The sequence below is a fragment of the Aethalodelphis obliquidens genome, unplaced genomic scaffold (genome assembly GCF_003676395.1).
Source record: "Aethalodelphis obliquidens isolate GAN/ISIS:26980383/991018 unplaced genomic scaffold, ASM367639v1 scaffold43, whole genome shotgun sequence".
In the NCBI taxonomy this organism is placed as follows: Eukaryota; Metazoa; Chordata; class Mammalia; order Artiodactyla; family Delphinidae; genus Aethalodelphis; species Aethalodelphis obliquidens.
In genome coordinates this window covers 12,556,927-12,576,077 of record NW_020837987.1, presented here as the reverse complement: position 1 = coordinate 12,576,077, position 19,151 = coordinate 12,556,927, and the positions used below count along the sequence as shown (strand labels likewise).

Below are 19,151 nucleotides of genomic sequence, written 5' to 3'. Positions count from 1 at the left end.
TCCCAGAAATGACAGGGCGGGGGTGAAACCTTGAAACCAGGGTCTCTTCTGGGTGGCCAGTCCCAGGGTGACATTCATGATGACACTGTGGGAATGGTGCCTCCCAACAGCTCCAGCTTCCCTTAGCGGCTGACAAGCTGACGACTGCATTCCACAGTTCTTGAGCTCTGGCTCCGGCCAGTCTCGGCCTTTAAGGACACAGGTGGCCCACACAGGCATGGTCCTGCCCACCGCACAGATCACAGAAGAGGCCAGTGATGAACTCAGGACAACTGGGCTGGCTGCTAAGGATGAGAAACGGGAGCCCTCTAACTGCTGTAGACTGTGTCACCTCAAAATTTTTATGTTGAAACCTAGTCGCCCAATGCAATGGCGTTTGGAGGTGGGGCCTTTGGGAAGTGATGAGGTCAGGAGGATGAAACCCTTACGAATGGGGTTAGTGCCCTTATAAAAATGAGACCCCCACAGAGTATCTCTGCCCCTTCCTCCATGTGAAGATGTAGCAAGAAGACAGCCATCTGGGAACCAGGAAGAGGCTCTTCACCAGACAGACGCTGAATCTGCTGGCACTTGATCTTGGACTTCCAGTCTCCAGAACTGTGCTATTTTGTTACAGCAGCCCCAGCGGACTCAGACATTACCTACTTGTTAACCAGGAGTCTTCTCCGGGGAAGCCGCAGTCGGCGAGGGTGAGAAGGGAGCAGGACTTGGCCTGGAGAGTAGCCATGTGTTCTTTGGACTTCCTTTGGTTTCTGTGTTTCAGTGGGCCTCTTAATTTTCCATGACTGCCATATAAATTATAGAAGCCAAGTGGTTTAGAACAGGAACTTGGAGGGGGGCGGGGGAACAAAACAAAACAAAAACAGGAACTTGCTACATTACAGTCCTGGAAGTCAGAAGCGTGACACATCTCACTCCATGGTTGCCAGGGCTGCCTACCTTTCTGGAAGAACAGGGAGATTCTGTTTACGTGCTTTTTTCAGCTTCTGGAGGCCACCCACCCACCTTGCCTCGTGGCCCTCTTCTGTCTACAAAGCCAGCAACGTCACATGTCTCTGGCCCTTCTTCCATTGTCACATCTTTCTCTGGCCACAGCTGGGAAAGGTTCTCTGCTTTTAAAGACCCATGTGATTAGATTGGGTAATCCAGGATCATCTCCCCATCTCAAGATCCTTCATCACATATGCCGAGTCACTTTTGCCATGTAAATTACATATTCATGGGTTCTGGGATAAAAACATGGACATCTTTGGGGAGCCGTCCTGCCCTTTAATTGGGATCCTGGGTATTTCTCAGAGCAGCGTTCTCACAGCCCTTAACGCTGGTTGCTGGTCTAAGCAGGTAAGCTCTAGGTCTCTGTCAAAAATTCAGGGTTCAGCCTTTGAATTTCTTCTAATTCATCCACATTGAGTAAGGATGATTTCACCTGTAACTCAGAACTCCAGCTCAGAGACTTCCGTGGTGGTTCAGTGGTTAAGAATCCGCCCTCCAATGCAGGGGACGCAGGTTCGATCCCTGGTTAGGAAACAAAGATCCCACATGCTGCGGGGCAACTAAGCCCACGCGCCACGAATACTGAGCCGGCACACTCTGGAGCCCACGTGCCACAACTAGAGAGAAGCCCACGTGCCGCAAGGAAAGTTCCCGTGTGCCGCAACTAAGGCCCGATACAGCCAAAAGTAAGTATTTTTTTAAAAACCCCAAAAAACACCAACTCAGCTGCCTTAAACAGGCAGGAGTTCATCATCTTAGGTAAGAAGGTAGGGTGGTTTCAGGGTTGGTAAAAGAGTTAACTCCAAGTTCACTCAGGTTCAGCCCATCTTACCACACTGCCGGTCTGGGGCAGCAGTACCGCTCGTGATGGCAAGATGGCTAGAGCATCTTCCAGACTTCACCTCCTCACCCAGCCAAGTGCAGAAGCAGAAAAGAAACTGTCTATGTATCTATGAGCAAGGAAACGCTTCCCAGAAGTCCCTCAGTCTTCCTTTCAGGTCTCATTGGCTGGATTAGATGGTGTGACCCTCCCTACGTTGGTCCATGGCAAGAGGGGAAATAGAGATCTGACGTCTGGTTCTTAGACTAATCAAAGATCCAGCGTCCTGGGGCTGAGCACATGGCTGCTTGGAAGGTGAACATTGCAAACACCCGTGGGGCTCGTGCAGGAAGAAGGCGGCGCAGGAGTTTGAAGCCGCAGCGGCGGTACAGGCATCATTCAAGTGTTTGGGGCATGGACCTTCTCTGCACCAGAGCCTGTGCTTGGCACCGGGCTCCAGCAGGAATGACCCACTGTCTGGGGTGAGGTGTGCAAGGAGAAGGAAGGTGACACTGGGGCTTGGGAAGTTGGCAGGTCCTGGAGAGCCTTGAAGGCTGTGTTACAGACATGGGCAGGGGAGAGCTTGTATTCAAGTAACGACTGGAGTCAGAACCTTCCATCTGGCGGAGGTGTAGGACATGGGTTGGCCAGGGCAAGATGGGGTGGGGGTAGGGGGAGTGGGGAGCCTGGTGGGATGACAAAGCAGGAGGATCAAGGGGCTGGGCATCAGATGGATTTGAGACTCAGAGAATAGCGCACATAGGAGTTGTAACTGGGTCAGATGTGGCAGGTGACAGAGATTAGGGGTCAGGACAGGATGTCTGAGGCAGCCCAGAGGAGGGCAGTTCCCTTACTGAGGTGGCACATGTGAGGAGAAGGTGGTCTTGGAAGGGGCTGAGTGCAGCTTTGGACCTGGAGCTCTGTGCTGCAGGCCGTGAGAGGCCCCTCCACAGAGCTGGTCATCAAAGCTGCAGGAACGGATGGCATCACTCGGGAAGCACGTGGAGCTCTGAGCAGCATCGCTGTTGGAGGAAGAAATGGAAACTGAAATGGGACAGGAGTGGCCATCAAGCATCGGCTGGTGAGTGGGGCTGAGAGCCTTCCGATGGGACATTGGGAACAGCAAAGAATGCCAGGTGTTCCTCGGGTGCCTGCCCTGCCCCACCACCTAGATTCTACAGGTGTGAACATTTACTGTACTTGCTTCATCATACATTTAGCCAACTGTCCATCCCTCCATCCACCCATACATCATATTTTTGTTTTCTTTGTTTTGTTTTGTTTGCTTTGCATGTGGGACCTTAGTTCCCTGAGCAGGGATCGAAACCATGCTCCCTGCAGTGGAAGCGCAGGGTCTTAACCACCGGACCTCCAGGGAAGTCCCATATTTTTGGATGCATTTCAAAATAAGTTCCAGACATCAGAACACCCTAAATCCTGCAACATGTGTATCATTAACCAGAGTTCAATATTTATTTACGTTCCCTTTTTTTTTAAGGTGGAATTTCCATATCGTGAAATGCACAAATCTTACATGTCCACTCGTGGGGTTTTCAGAAATGCATCCATCTAGGCACCCCAAACCCCTATGAATCTAGAGAACAAAGTTCCCTCGTGCCCCTTCCTGGTCATTTCCTGCTCTTACCCTCCCATGGGCAGCCACTCTTCTGGTTTCTTTCCTTCTTAGATTACTTCTGCATCCAAGTAATCTTGGATGGTCAGTGCCTATATCGGCAGCTCGTTGCTTTCATAGCGGTGTAGTGCCCCCTTGGACGGTGGACCACAATCACTCCTTCACCTGCTGAGGGATATTTGGCCATTTCTACTTTGGGGATGTTATAAATAAAGCTGCCGTAAACATTTGCGTACAGGTCTCTGTGTGACCATAGCTGTTCATTTCTCTTGGGTAAATACCTAGGACTGAGATTGCTGGGTCACAGAGCAGGTGAACACTGAGTTTTACGAGACTGCCTAACTGTCTTCCAAACTGGTCATACCATGTTACAATTCCCAGCACAGTGAATGAGACTTCCACTTGCTCCACATCTTTGCCAGCACTTTATTTCGTAATGTATTTAATATTACTATTTTTAATTGAGGTGAAATTCACATAAAATTAACCATTTTAAAATGAACAATTCAGTAGCACTTAGTACATTCGCAATGTACAGCCATCACCTTTTTTTAGCTCCAAAATTTTTTCATCACCCCAAAAGGAAACTCATTATTAAGCATTACATCTGAAAAGATCCTTTTTCCAAAAAAAGGTCATATTCACAGGTTCAGGGGCTTAGGATGTGAACATATATTTGGGGGGGGCCACCTTTTAACCCCCTACACTACTCTTTCAGCTGGTTCCAGGGATACAGGCAGGGAAGGCTCTGATGGTCCTGGAGGACCTTACCAACTCCCTCTGACATCTGTCCTGGGATGTGTGTGCCATGGTTGCTGCCACTAGAGTATTTCTCACCTAGCAATAAAACATTTTGGATGAGATATGATCATTCAATAAGATTCCTAGGAACACTTTACCGGGTATTTGCAAAAGACCCACCTAGGGGAAAATGAGCCAGCTGCTTTTTCTCCCAACAGTGTTGTCCAAGGTGTGATCCTGGTGAGCATTTCTTAACGATACTCGGAAACAATTGGGTTTTTTTGAATAAATTTATTTATTTATTTACTTTTGGCTGCGTTGGGCCTTTGTTGCTGCGCGCAGGCTTTCTCTAGTTGCAGCGAGCGGGGGCTACTCTTTGTTGCGGTGTGCAGGCTTCTCATTGCAGTGGCTTCTCTTGTGGCGGAGCACAGGCTCTAGGTGCGCGGGCTTCAGTAGTTGTGGCACACGGGCTCAGTAGTTGTGGCATGTGGGCTCCAGAGCGCAGGCTCAGTAGTTGTGGCGCACGGGCTTAGTTGCTCAGTGGCATGTGGGATCTTCCCGGACCAGGGCTCAAACCGTGTCCCCTGCTTTGGCAGGTGGATTCTTAACCACTGTGCCACCAGGGAAGGCCAACAAATTTTTTTTTTTTTTTAAGATTTGGAGCTTATCAGTTGTATTGGCAAAGACGGGCGAGTTTATGCTGCAGAAACACAGACTCCCAAATCTCAGTGGCTCATCCGCAGCTCAGCAGGAGGCTCTGCTCATCACAGTCACCGAGGGACCCAGGTTGGCTGAAGCACTACCCCTGGAACAACTTGGCAGCAGTGAGGGAGGTGGAGAAGAGCCCACCAGCTCTTAAATGCTTCCTCCCCAAAGCCAAGGACTTTGCTTTGGCTACATTTCATTAGCTAAAGCGAGTAAGGGGCCCAGCCTAACTTCAAGGGGATGGGGAGGTGCAATTCTACCAAGTGGCCAGGAGGCGGAGAGCTGGAAATATTTGGAGACCAGGACTAATGTTTTACATCAGCCCTCCCCATTTCTCCCAGGCATCCCTCATTGTTTGCAGGTGCCATGCCAGGGGCTACATTGCCAGCTGAGGAGGTGTGGTGGCTTGGATCTCTCACTGCAGGGAGTGCCATTATCTTAAAGCCTCGGTTGCTGCACCCAGAGATTCACCACCAGGTTTGTGTGGAGGCCACGCCCCTAAGCCTGTTCCAGCCAATGAGTGAGCTGGGGGTGGGGAGGGGTGGGACCCAGGGAGGAGGGTTTGTTGGGCCAGAGAGAGGGAGAAAACTGGTGTCTCCTCTAAGGGCCCTAATCCTATTGGATCAGGGCCCCAACCTATGACCTCATGTAACCTTAATTACCTCCTTAAAGGCCCCATCTCCAAATAATAGTCACATTGAGGGTTAGAGCTTCAACGTATGAATTTTGGGAAGACACAGTTCAGTCCTTAGCACCCGCCCTGTCCATTCCACCATATCCCCAGTAGCCCACTTGAAAAGCAAAACCTTTCACATTCTTTCTTATTTCTTCTGGTGGTTACTCTGTTTCTCTCAAAATATGTCAACTTTAGGTATTTCCTGCCAACTTCCTGCTCCCTTCCCTCCCCCTTACTTTCAGGCTGCTCTTCTAAATACTATGATACCTCGTTCTCTGTGTCTTATTCTCTCAACCAGCAGTGCCCACTAGAATGTTCCACAATGATGAAAATGGATGTGTGTGATGCTTTAATAAAAAGTTAAATAAGAAATTCCAGGGCTTCCCTGGTTCTTCCACTGCAGGGAGCACTGGGTTCACTCCCTGGTCAGGGAACTAAGATCCCACAAGCTGTGCAGCCAAGAAACAAACAAACAAAACAAAACAAAAGAAAAACGTAGCTCCTAAGAAGATTAGATTATATACGCAGAAAACTGCGTAATTCTGTCCTACCGTTCCATGCTAGATCCTCACTTTACAGGGAATGGAAAAAACAGAGAACTAACTTACCTGGCATCACCTGAGTCGGTCTAGAACAGACAGCCAGAACCATTTTAAGGCCTCACATGCTATCACATGTACTAAAACAATAACCACTAACACATACACACACAGTACGTGAGATGGTGCTGGCCCTGGGCTGGGTGTTTGCATGTATTGAATAATTTCCAGAACTCCATGAAGTAGGTCTTATTATGTTCCCATTTCACAAATGAAGAAATGGAGGCCCAGAGAGACGAAGCAACTTGTCCTAGATCAACAGCTACTGAGTGGCAAAGTCAGTCTCCAAATATAGACAGTCTGGCTCCAGAGTCATCTTACTCTTGGGGAGAGAGAGCCCCAGGGCTTGCGGTTGTCAGAGGAATCCAGAGCGATGCCCTTCCTCCCCTCTTGATCAGTATCTGATCAGGAAAACTGAAACCACTCCAGGCATTTAAACCAGAGGGAATGTAATACAGGGAATTGGACACCAAGAGGCTGGAAGGGCTGGAGGAGTAAAAGAGGCATAATCGGGTTACCACCGATTAGTAGCTGCGGGAAGCTGCTAGAATCCCCAGGGTCAGTGTAACAAGAAAACGACGGTGTCACCCAGAGACCGCTATGTTGCTGAAGTAGGAACCAGGCTGCCTGAGCAGGACTTCTGAAGCTTGAGTTTGGCAACCTTCCCTCAGGGCGTCACCAGAAGCCAGGGGGGAAAAAAGCTTCTTGCTTTTATGCCTTCCAACTGACAGAAACTAACAGGAAACCATCTGGCAAAGGAGATGGAGAAATGTAGTTTGCAGGCTTCTAGCCCCTGTTGTAGAGAGGAAGGTATAGGAGGGCAGCGAGTGTGGATCTAACATACTGACTCTCTTTTTCATGCCCCAGGCATCTGCTGTCTTTGAGGGGCATGTGAAACCTTCTGCTGCGTGAGCTGTTACTCTTGTAGGGGACCCAGCTGTCACCCTGGGGTGTCCTCAGAGTCACAGCACAACTATAGAGGAGGGTCTGCAGTGAGGAGGAGATGGGACAAGCTGGTGGAGGAAGAGGGGAGAGCGGGGAGATGACCCCTTCGCACTAAGCCTTGCTTCACCCTGGACCCCTCCCTTTCTCCCCAGCGTGTCCCAGAAATTGCAAGAGCAGGCTCTGCATCTTCCCTGAAAGGCCTCTACTTCACCCTTCTCTTCCCCACACAGCTCACTTTATCCAGCCTTCTGTCTGTTGCTTCTGCTACGCCTCGCGGATGATCTGATGTGTCTTCATGAAGGACTTTGTTAAGACAGATAGCCAGTGCTCCAAGCCAGCGGTCGTCTAAGAGATAAACACACAGACCACATCTTGTGGGAGAGGAATGCAGGAAAGCCTGGAGAGGGAGTGGATGGATGGATGGGTGTCCAGGAAAGACCCAGCTTTCTGGGCATCTGCCAGGTGTATAGGACATATGATCGCCTTGTACAGTTGTGCAGGTTTAACACTGAACAAGGACATCGCACCTAAAAGGACATCATTCACATGGAAATCATAGATTTGTAGACTGATGATGACAATTTACTAGCATTTCGCAGAAAATTCTCTTGTTCTAACCAGATCAGTGTAGTAGGATAATTTTCAGGTAAGTGGAGACACTAAAGGAGAGTCTTGATCCTTGGATGGGCTGGGGGCCAAGGAAGTCGGGGGAGGGAAAGGAAGGGAATCCCAGAGGGAGACACAAAGGTGGAGGGAGGGAAGGTCCGGCAGCCTGGGGGGCAAAGTCTTGAGATTAGAAGGGGGAGTTGCTTTTAGCAGAGATGAATGAGCAGTTCAGGGTTAGGTGGGGTCTGAGGGGCAGGGAGAACAAGGCTCCCATCAGAGCCTTCAGACCCCTCCATTTCATCTCCTCATGTCTCTTACTTACCACAAGTGGGTGGCAAGTCTGTGTCCACCAGAGGGATATCCAGGTCCAGAGATGGACAGGACGCTGAAGCTGAGGCAAACATCCAGGAAGCCACAGGGAACAGAACAGCTCAGGGGGCAATGGGAAGGGCCCCAGCCACTCCCTGCGGCTTGGCCTGCCCTGACATTTCTGCTTTCAGAATGACGTTTCTTGGGAAATAGGTGAAGGTGGGCAAAGGATACAAACTTCCGGTTAGAAGATGAATGCATTGTGGGGATCTAAGGAGTACAGGTAACAGTACTCTCTTGTATACTTGAAAGTTGCTAAGACAGTAGATCTTTTAACTTTTTTTTTTACCATGCCATGCGGCTGGCAGGATCTTAGCTCTCTCACCAGGGACTGAACGCGCACCCTCGGCAGTGAAAGCACAGAAAAACAGATCTTAAATGTTCTCAACACACACTGAAAAAATGGTACCCGCGTGAAGTGAGGGAGGTGTTAGCTAACATTATATTGTGATACGCATTTTGCAATATATATGTATATCGAATCATCACACTGTACATCTTAAACCCAATCTTATACACCAATTATATCTCAAGAAAGCTGGGAAAAAAGCCCAAAATGACATTTCTCCTCTCTCCCACCCCCCACCCCAGGTTACAAAAGCCACCTTTTTTTTTTTTAATTTTATTTATTTATTGGGTCTTCATTGCTGCACGTGAGCTTTCTCTAGTTGCGGCGAGTGGGAGCTACTCTTCGTGAGGTGCACGGGCTTCTCATTGTGGTGGCTTCTCTTGTTGTGGAGCACAGGCTGTAGGCGCACAGGCTTCAGTAGCTGTGGCACACAGGCTCAGTAGTTGTGGCTCACAGGCTCTAGAGCGCAGGCTCAGTAGTTGTGGCGCACGGGCTTAGTTGCTCCGCGGCATGTGGGATCTTCCCGGAGCAGGGCTCGAACCTGTGTGCCCTGAATTGGCAGGCGGATTCTTTTTTTTTTTTTTTCCTGTTTGCGGGCCTCTCACTGTTGCGGCCTCTCCCGTTGCGGAGCACAGGCTCCGGACGCGCAGGCTCAGCGGCCATGGCTCACGGGCCCAGCCGCTCCGCGGCATGTGGGATCCTCCCGGACCGGGGCACGAACCTGTGTCCCCTGCACCGGCAGGCGGACTCTCAACCACTGCGCCACCAGGGAAGCCCCGGCAGGCGGATTCTTAACCACTGCACCACCAGGGAAGTCCCCAAAGCAATCTTAATGGTAAAATTTTTTGGAAAACTCCCTCCTCCCCCCCAAAAAATGGGAAGAAGAAAATAAGTATTACCCAGAATCTCATAAAGCCAGTTATTCAGTCTGTTGTCACAGGGACACCTTGTTCCCTCACATGTAAAACCCTCACAACCCAAGCATTCTCTTCCCTGGATTCACATGTTCACTTTCTGGAGCACATCCTTGAAATCATTTTTACAAGGAAGAGAATACCTGGGTGTGGGGAGGATAAAAAGTGGAGAGGTGTTATTTTGTCAAGAAAACTGCTATATGCCAGCAATAACCAACCAGGAAATTAACAGAAAATCAGATAACCTTCCCAAGAGCGATAAAAAAAACTAGAAAGTATCTCGGAAGTAACTTAATGAAGAACACACAAGGACTTTCTGGAGGTGTCAAATACTCCGGACAGAGTTAATTTTATTCAAAAAGCCCACTGCAGTAGAGAGAATGCTCTGAGCTCCGAAATCTGCAAGCGGGAATTCCCCGGCGGTCCAGTGGTTAAGACTCCGCTCTTTCACTGCCAAGGGTCCAGGTTCAATCCCTGGTCGGGGAACTAAGATCCCACAAGCCGCGTGGTGCAGCCAAAAAACAAACAAAATCTGCAAGCATCTTAAAAGTCAGACAGAAAAAGACATTGCTTATCTAGGGTAAGAGGGTTTCGCAGTCAAGGGGAAGTTGCCTAGATGAGGAAAAGTAACCATGGTGGTTTGCAAGACACACAGGAAGTGTGTCTTCCTGGGGTCAGTGCGTTCTCAGGAGAAGCTGATGAGGAGGCATGTCCCACTTTTCAGTCCTTCGGAGAAGAGGGAAGCTATAGTTGAGGGCCTGCGGGGAGGAGACAAGCCAGACTTAAGTTTGCGTAGAGCAAAACAGAGGGTGAGAGATGGGCCGTGAACACCTGGTTGGACAAAATGTTGAAATCTTATTCAAGGACAACCTGAATAAATGCCTTCTTTGTGGTTTTCACAACTTGACGTTGTAATTCCCCTCCACACTCTGAAATGTCCTGCCTGCCACCAAAGCTGATCGTTTATCTCCTTGGTTCATTGGGTTCATTGTTGTGTCCGTGGGTGTTGGAACAGTCCCTGACATCTAGTCAGTTCCTTTTAAAAAAAAAAAAAATATATATATATATATATACACACACACATATATATATATTTATTTATTTATTTGGTTGTACCAGGCCTTAGTTGCAGCAGGCAGTCTCCTTAGTTGTGGCATGTGAACTCTTAGTTGCAGCATGCATGTGGGATCTCATTCCCTGACTAGGGATCAAACCCAGGCCCCCTGCATTGGGAGCACGGAGTCTTATCCACTGCGCCACCAGGGAAGTCCCCATCTAGTCAGTTCTTGATAAAAATATATTCTTTAAAAAAATGTTTAGGGAATTCCCTGGTGGTCCAGTGGTTAGGACTCTGCACTCTCACTGCCGAGGGCCTAGGTTCAATCCCTGGTCAGGGAAATAAAATCCCACAAGCTGCGTGGCATGGCAAAAAAAAAAAAAAAATTAAAAACGGAGATATAATTGACCTATAACACTGTATAAGTTTCTATTGTAACTGTGATGATTTGACACACATTGATCCATACATACAATGACCACTGCAGTATGATTACCACTGCAGTGTTGGAGCACCTCCATCGCATCACATAATTATATTTTCTTTTCTTGTGATGAATAAAAATATATTCACTGTAAAAGGATACCAATGCCTGATCTCGCCCTCCGATCCGCAGGTCCTGACTATGTTGCTCCAAGATGGGGCTGGAGCATTCATGTTTTTCTTAAAGCTCCCGATTGATTCGTTTTAGAACCACTGATGGAATCACAAGTGCAGAGGCAACTGGCCAGCTCTGTCTCCTTCAAGAGGATTTGTTTTCTCTGCAATGACCCTTTAATCTTTTTTTTTCTTCTCTCCTTTCTCATCTGCCTAAAATCATTCATCAGCCAAAAATGTGAGAAATGTGTTTCAAATATTTTCAGTTCCCATTTAAGCCCATTTAATGCTTAACGTTCATTGCCAGCAGGCAGACTATCTAGTACAGCCCGTTTGAATTCCCTCCCCAAGTTTAAACCCCCAACCTGCCTCTCCCTCCATAAAATCCAAGCTCTTCCCAGTAGGAGAGGAAGGAGCAGAGGTCGACAGGGGCCTGGCCTAGCCGGCCTTGCAGCCATGGTTCTGGAGGGTGATGGAAAGCTGTGGAAGATCTTCACCCTCATAGGAGGGTTTAAGCTGGGGAGAAACATCATTTGATGCTCATTTCAAACCTCTTCCGGGGACTTCCCTGGTGGTCCAGTGATTAAGACTCCGTGCTCCCAGTGCAGGGGGCTGGGTTCAATCCCCTGTCCTGGAACTAGATCCGGCATGTCACAACTAAAAGATCCCGCATGCCGCAACTAAAAGATCCCACATGCCGCAACAAAGCTCCCAGACGTGGCAATGAAGATCCCACGTGCTGCAACTAAGACCCGGTGCAGCCAAATTAATTAATTAATTAAAAAATCTTCCACCTGCTAAGTCCGTTTTCCACTGAGCCCTCAGCACCACATTCAAAAGACATACATCAGATCATGCTACACCCCAGCTCAAAATCTCCCACTGGCTCCCATCATGAACTATGGCCCACCAGACTCCAATAACCCACCCCTGCCCCCCATTCTCTCTCTGACGTCCTCTCCTCCCAATCTCCCCATTGCTTAGTTCTGCTCTAACCATACTGGCCTCCTGGCTATTTCCCCAGCGTGTCAAGCACGCTCCGGCCTCAGGGCCTTTGCACTTGCTATCATCTCTGACTGGAGCACCCCGCCTCATCACCTCATGGCTGACTCCCTCTTGTTACTCAGATTACTACTCACATGTCACATCCTCAAAACTTAGTGATTTAAAACAATAAATGTATTATCACACATAGTTTCTGTGGGTCAGGAATCCTACAGGAGTGGCTTAGCTGGGTGGTTCTAGCTTGGGGTCTCCCATGACCTTGGGTTGGGGCTGTGATCATCCAAAGAATTGACAGGGACTGGAGGGTCCACTTCCAAGGAGGTTCACTTGTGTGACTGGCAAGCTGTTGCTGGTTGTTGGCTAGGGCCTCAGTTTCTCTCCACGTGGGCCTCTCCGCAAAGATGCTTGAGTGTCCTCACAATGTGGCAGCCAGTTTCCCACAGAAAAGGTGATTCAAGAGACCAAGGTGGAAGTCGTAATGTCTTTTGGAATCCAGCCTTGAAAGTCACATTCTGTCACTTCCACAGCATTCTGTTGGTCACACAGAGCAGTCCTGATTGGACGTGGCAAGAGACTATACAGGGGACATCCCTGGTGGTCCAGTGGTTAAGACTCTGCGCTCCCAATGCAGAGGGCCCAGGTTCGATCCCTGGTCAGGGAACTAGATCTTGCACGTGGCAACGAAGATCCCGCGTGCTGCAGCTAAGACCCGGTGCAGCCAAATAAATTAAAATACAAAACAAAACAGGGACTTCCCTGGTGGCACAGTGGTTAAGAATCCATCTTCCCATGCAGGGGACACAGGTTCAAGCCCTGGTCCAGGAAGATACCACATGCTACAGAGCAGCTAAGCCCACGCGCCACAACTACTGAGCCTGCGCTCTAGAGCCTGTGAGCCACAACTACTGAGCCCATATGCCACAACTACTGAAGCGCACATGCCTAGATCCCATGCTCCACAACAAGAGAAACCACCGCGGTGAGAAGCCCGCGTACCACAACAAAGAGTAGCCCCTGCTCGCCACAACTAGAGAAAGCCTGCACACAGCAACGAAGACCCAATGCAGTCATAAATTAATTAATTAATTAATTAAAAACAAAACAAACAAAGAAGGACTATACAAAGTGTGAAGATCACTGGATCATCTTAGAGGCTGGCAGCCACACTGTCTCATTTTCTAGCTCATCACCTTGACTTATTTTCTTCATGGATTTGACACTACCTGAAATTACATTAATTATTTCTTTGTCTCCCTTCCCCAATAGTGTCATGCCCATAGGGGCTGGGACAGTTTTCTATTTTGTTCACTGCTATATCCTCAGTTTCTCAAACAGAGGTTGGTACATAGTAGGTAATCAATAAATATTTGCTGAATTAATAAATGGAGAATCTACTTTAGGGGAGGTCTTTAGATCATTGAATGAGCTTTTTTTCAGGTGTCCAGGTGAAAGATAACAAGGGTTTGGACTAGGGAACGATTGGAGAGAAATAGATAGGTATTGATATGGTAACCTGTCCTCTTGCAAGTTTCTGATCTCTCCCTGCTACAATCCATCCTCCAAAGAGAGGCAGAGTGATTTTCTTAACAGATAAATTAAACATTGTCTGTTCCCTCCATAGCGCCATAGCTCCCTAGTGCACAGGATCAGGAATTAAAGGTGACCCAGGAGCTAAATGGGGCGATTTTGGAGGGTTAAGATTATCGATGCCTTGCTCTGGTTGGGGTTAAGGAGAGCAGAGAGCTGCTTTTCTGGATTCAAAAAATCTCTACACACTCTAGGTCATCTCAGACAATATAATTATCACAGCTGCCCACAAGAAACTAAGGAAACTCTCTCATGATGGTAAATAATCGTCATTTATTTTATTGTTATATTCAGTTTCCTACACTCACAGGAATCTTTCCTGGGCCCCAGATTCTTTCTGCAAGTCTCTGATCATGCTTTAGCTGGTCCATGCCTACTCATAGTTCCAGTTTCAACTTAGGCACCCCCTGCTGACCCCACATCCAAGGAGGGTTAGTTGCCTTATCTGGACTCCTCTAGTGTCCCAGACTTTCCCTAGAATTTACTTATTTAGCATATTTATTGTTTATTTTCTGCCTTCCCCTCTAAAGCAGGGGTCCCCAACCCCCGGGCCATGGACTGGTATCTGTCGGTGGTCTGTTAGGAACAGGGACGCACAGAAGGAGGTGAGCAGCGAGTGAGCAAAGCTTCATCTGCAGCTTCTCATCGCTCGCATTACCACCTGGACCACCCATCCCGCCCCCCTGTGGAAAACAGGTCTTCCGTGAAACCGGTCCCTGGTGCCAAAAATGTTGGGGATCACTGCTCTAGAATGTAAGCTCCATGAAAGCAAGGAACTTTCCAATCCATGAACATGGTATATACATGTCCATTTATTTAGATCTTCTTTAATGTGTCTCAACAGTATCTTGTAGTTTTCAGTATAGAAATCTTGCACATCTTTTGTTAAATTTATTCCTAAGTATTTTTTTTGATGTGGACCACTTTTTTTAAAGTCTTTATTGCATTTGTTACAATATTGCTTCTGTTTTATGTTTTGGTTTTTTGGCTGCGAGGCATGTTGGATCTTAGCTCCTCAACCAGGGATTAAACCTGCACCCCCTGCATTGGAAGGTGAAGCCTTAACCGCTGGACCACCAGGAAAATCCCAGTATTTTTGTTTTTGATGCTAATTGTAAAGGGAATTATTTTAAATCTCACTTTATAATTGTTTCCTGTAAGTATATTAACATAAGACTGATTTTTGTATATTGATCATGTATCTTGCAGCCTTGCTAAATTCATTTATTAGTTTCAGTAGTTATTTCGATTCCTTAGAATTTTCTATATAAACAATCACATCACAGGAATTCTCTGGTAGTACAGTGGTTAGGACTCCATGCTTTCACTGCTGAGGGCCCAGGTTCAGTCCCTGGTCAGAGAACTAAGATCCCACAAGACGAGCGTCCAAAAAAAAAAAAAATTACATCTCATGTAAATATTGACAGTTTTACTTCTTCCATCTGATCTTTATGCCCTTTATTGCTTCTTCTTGCCTTATTGCACTAGCTAGCATCTCCAATATAATTTTGATCAGAAGTGGTGGGAGTGGAAATCCTTGATTTATTTCAATCTTAAGGGAAAAGTAGTAAATATTTTACAACTAAGAATGATGCTGGTTGTAGGTTTCTTTGTAGATGCCCTTTATCAGATTGAGGGAGTTCAGGGCAGAGAATTTTATCTGTTCACTGATTTATACCAAATGTGTAGCATAATGCTGTCAGAGAGCAATTTCTCAGTAAACACTTGTTAAATGAATGAATGCGTATAAGATGCATGGCACAGTGGCTAGTAATTTGGCATTGGACTTTAATTAACTGTGTGATTTAGGGCAACTAATTTAACCTCTCCTCTTCCTTCTCTGTGAAATGGGGATAATAATGGTATATATTACCTAGGGTTGAGGATTTAATGAGAGTATCCACGTAAAGGAAGAGCACAGTGTCTGGTTAGTGCTCAACAAACATTAACTTTTATTACCTCACTTCTCTGAGCCTTATTTTTTTTTCCTCTATAAAAGAGGGAATGTTCTAATCCTTAACGCCTAGGGTTATGATGGGGTTAAATGACATTATGCACATAATGTGCCTAGCACAATTCCTGGCACAGAGGAAGTCATTAATAAATGTTTGCTATTATTATTTACCAAGTCCCCTACCTATATTGAATGGAGAGACATGGAGATCTGTTGATCAAGGACCCAGTCCACTGGAAGCTCACAGCCTGATAGCAGGGACAGATAAGTATAGAAATCATTACAACACAGTGTAATAAGGGCATATATAAAGCCATCTGTGGACCCAGAGGCAGAAGCTGGCTGCTGAAATCTGACAGTTAAATCAGGTCCCTCTCAACTCAGACATTGGCTTAGACCTAAAAGGAAACAGTTGTTTATAGCAGGAAAAATTGGAAACAATCTAGGGCTTGGGACAACTTGTGGTACGTCCTTATAATGCATCAGTGTGAAGCTTTAAACTTGCTGTGGAATAGGGGATGGGAACTGGCTGGGGGCACCGGATGTGAATTACTTTTCATTAGACCACTTTGTAACTTGCATCTTGTACCATGTTCAAAATAAATAAAATTTTTAAAATAAAAAAAATTATGCTATGGAAAAATATTCAGTGCCACCGGTCAATGTTCACGATTGACCGCTACCATATGAAAAAAATTAATTTGTCAAACGGCAACCGTTTACACCCGCCTAGAAAAAAGGTGGAATAGGGGTACAACAAAATATTAGCAGTAACCGCTCATTGGTGGGATTAATGTTGAATTTTACTTTCTCCTCTGGGCTCTTCGAGATTTTGCAAAGTTTCTACATTAAGGACCACGAGTTTTGTTTTGTTTTTTGGCTATTAAAGTTATTAACAAAAACTACAAGTCCCGGTAGACATAGCGCCTCCGACTTCTGAAGACCGGCCTTCCCCCTGCGCAATGAACGCTGGGATTCGAAGTCCAGCCCCAGAAGCAAGGTGGGACGCACAGTACCGGCACAGATGACAGAGGAGGGATCACAGCTATTTCAACCAATGAACAGTGCGCACCGGACCTGAGTGGCACACGCAAAACCAATAGATGAGCGGCTAAGCCTGAATGACGTGCGCTTCAGCCTACGGGCGGCCCATGGGGCGGTGCGGTGCGCCGCGACCGTAGTGCGAACCATGGGAGGTGGCTGGTGGTGGGCTCGGGCTGCCCGCCTTGCCCGACTCCGCTTCCGGGGGGCGCTGCTGCCGCCTCCGCGGCCCCGGAGCGGGGGCGCCCGGGGGTCCTTTGCTCCTGGCCACGGCCCCCGCGCTGGGGCTTCGCCGCCCCCAGTGTCCGAGCTGGACCGCGCAGACGCCTGGCTCCTCCGGAAGGCTCATGAGACAGGTCTGGTGCTGTGGCTGGGGTCGGCCCGGATGGGAGAGGGGGATCCGCATAGCCGAGCTGTCCGCGCGCGCGAGTGGAGGATGGTGGTGGGATTTCTGCTGGAAACGGGGCCCGGGCTCAGGGGGGAGAAGGGCTTCCGCGTAAGCGCAGGCTGCAAGAGCGCAGTCTGTCCGCATAGGAGACGGGCTTGTGGATGGGACCGTGGGTCTGGTTTATGGGGTGCAGTAGGGATTGGAGAGGTTGGTCGGGCCAGGACAGGCAGCCTTATCAAACTGCGCTGTCTGGGTGGGAGAGGCTTCCAAAGAGGGCTATGGGCGGGGGAGTTACCTACAAGAGGGGGCCTCGTTGGAGGGGCCAGTTCAGATTAAAGAGGCGACCACTCTGCATAAAGCGGGAGCGTGGAGCCCCACAGAAGAGGGAGGAAGTTGCGGATTAGAAGAGGGAACAACCAATAGAAGAAAATCTCTGGGCTGATTGGAGGGCGTGCTGCTCCTGGCTGCAGGGGGTGGGGCCCCATGTGGGCGGTGGGGTTCCGGATTGGAGAGGACTGGTCTTGTAGGTACAGGATGGGGTAGGGGTGGGGGGATTGTAACCCGACTAGTCCCCGTTAGTGCCACACCAAGGACTTGAATAGATGTGAATGACACCAAGGAAGAGCATACCCAGCAGCAGATAGTGAGGTTTCAGAAAACTGAAGGGGAAGGCTGGAGAGAGGCCTGGGGGAGTGTGTGTGGGGGTAACAATTTGTTGGGAGGTCTGAGGAAGAAGTGAGGGGGCAGCCCTTGGGGATACACATGTGGGGAGGACGTTGACCAAGGTGACCTCTTGGGACCTTCCTGTCCTCAGATTAGGTTCTGAAATTTTGATCTTAGATCCTCCGCCAGATTCTGCAGACTGTCTTGAATCTTTGGTGTTGCAGAGTTTGGGGTGGGGAGGGGCTCAGAGATGGAGACGAGAGAGGGTTTTGGGGGGATAGGGTTTGGTAGGCGGACCGCCAGGACAAGGTGGGGATTTGGGGCCAGACTGGGCGGTGAGATGAAGAGGCGCCCCTCAGTTTGACTGTCTGGGCTGGGGGGCAGCAGAGCAGGGTTTGAGCTGATGTGGATTTCTCCGCCCCACCCCCTCCAGCCTTCCTCTCCTGGTTCCGCAATGGCCTCCTGGCATCAGGCATCGGGGTCATCTCCTTCATGCAGAGTGATATGGGTCGGGAGGCCGCCTACGGTGAGTGCAGACCCCAGTGTCGCCCCCACCAGGGAGTGGAGCGCTCCCTCCCCCACTGGGGAAGGTAGACTCCTGCCCCATCCCGTCACCCCCCCCCAGAGTAAACGTCGCTAGAACCCCTCATTCTTCTCCCACCGGAAGTTGCCTCACCTTCACTTGTGAGTGTCCACCTTCTACCCACCCCATCCCTACCTCCTGGGCACTGGACCCACCAGAGGGGGTGGCTCAGGGCAGGGCTGTGGGTCCTCATCTTTTCCAATCTAACTTCTCAACAAAGATGAGGGTCTCTGTCCCAGCCCCACCCCCAGCCTGGCCCTGCCCCTGCCCCTCCGACCTTATCTTTGCTCTCAGACCAGCCCCCCACCTCCAAGCCTAGCCACCCCTCCGATTCCTTCTCCTGTCCCCGACCTTGGCTGTGTACTGTCCCTGACCTCTACCCCGCTCTTGAGTGTGCCCCATCCCCTTTCTAACGCCACCTCAGTCCCGTGAACGGCCTGGGTCCCCAGGATCAGCCTCCCTGACGCCGGCCCGCACTCTGTCCCACAGGCTTCTTCTTGTTGGGCGGCCTGTGTGTGGTGTGGGGCGGCGCCTCCTATGTGGTGGGCCTGGCGGCGCTGCGGGGACCCATGCAGCTCTCGTTGGGGGGCGCGGCCGCAGGCGTGGGCGCCGTGCTGGCCGCCGGCCTGCTCTGGGCTTGTGCCGTCGGCCTCTACATGGGCCAGCTGGAGCTGGACGTGGAACTGGTGCCCGAAGACGACGGGACCGCCGCAGCGGAAGGGCCGGATGAGGCGGGCCGGCCGCCACCGGAGTGAGCTGCAGGGCCGCGGCCGCGGGGAACGGCTGGGCGCTGGACTGCCAGGGCCCGAGGACCGGGACATTAAAACCTGACCCTTCCCTTGCTCCCGATTCCGAGTGGTGGTTGCTTTTGCGGGGATGCTGAGCGAAGGAGGAGGGTAGGGGCGGAAGGCGCTGGGGGGCACGCG

The 19,151-nt window shown here is 49.3% G+C and overlaps 1 protein-coding gene and 2 non-coding genes across 3 annotated transcripts; all 3 read left to right on the top strand.

Moving 5' to 3' along the window:
* The first annotated feature begins 10,675 nt into the window (after nt 1-10,675).
* TRNAE-CUC (transfer RNA glutamic acid (anticodon CUC)) lies at nt 10,676-10,748 on the top strand. The gene has a single exon. It is a non-coding gene; the product is annotated as a tRNA-Glu (tRNA).
* A 1,849-nt stretch (nt 10,749-12,597) lies between these two features.
* On the top strand, nt 12,598-12,670 carry TRNAG-CCC (transfer RNA glycine (anticodon CCC)). The gene has a single exon. It is a non-coding gene; the product is annotated as a tRNA-Gly (tRNA).
* Nucleotides 12,671-16,724: 4,054 nt separating this feature from the next.
* TMEM160 (transmembrane protein 160) lies at nt 16,725-19,069 on the top strand. The gene is made up of 3 exons (XM_027079954.1): nt 16,725-16,947; nt 18,076-18,168; nt 18,715-19,069. The coding sequence occupies exons 1-3, from the start codon at nt 16,740-16,742 to the stop codon at nt 18,978-18,980; spliced, it is 567 nt and encodes a 188-aa protein (XP_026935755.1). The 5' UTR covers nt 16,725-16,739; the 3' UTR covers nt 18,981-19,069.
* Nucleotides 19,070-19,151: the final 82 nt, after the last annotated feature.

What these genes read in the sequence shown, in the direction of transcription:
- TMEM160 (XM_027079954.1), top strand. Translation starts at nt 16,740, where the DNA reads ATGGGAGGTGGCTGGTGGTGGGCTCGGGCTGCCCGCCTTGCCCGACTC. An exon ending in CCGGAAGGCTCATGAGACAG is followed by an intron (nt 16,948 to 18,075) that starts GTCTGGTGCTGT and finishes CACCCCCTCCAG; the next exon opens with CCTTCCTCTCCTGGTTCCGC. An exon ending in GGGTCGGGAGGCCGCCTACG is followed by an intron (nt 18,169 to 18,714) that starts GTGAGTGCAGAC and finishes TCTGTCCCACAG; the next exon opens with GCTTCTTCTTGTTGGGCGGC.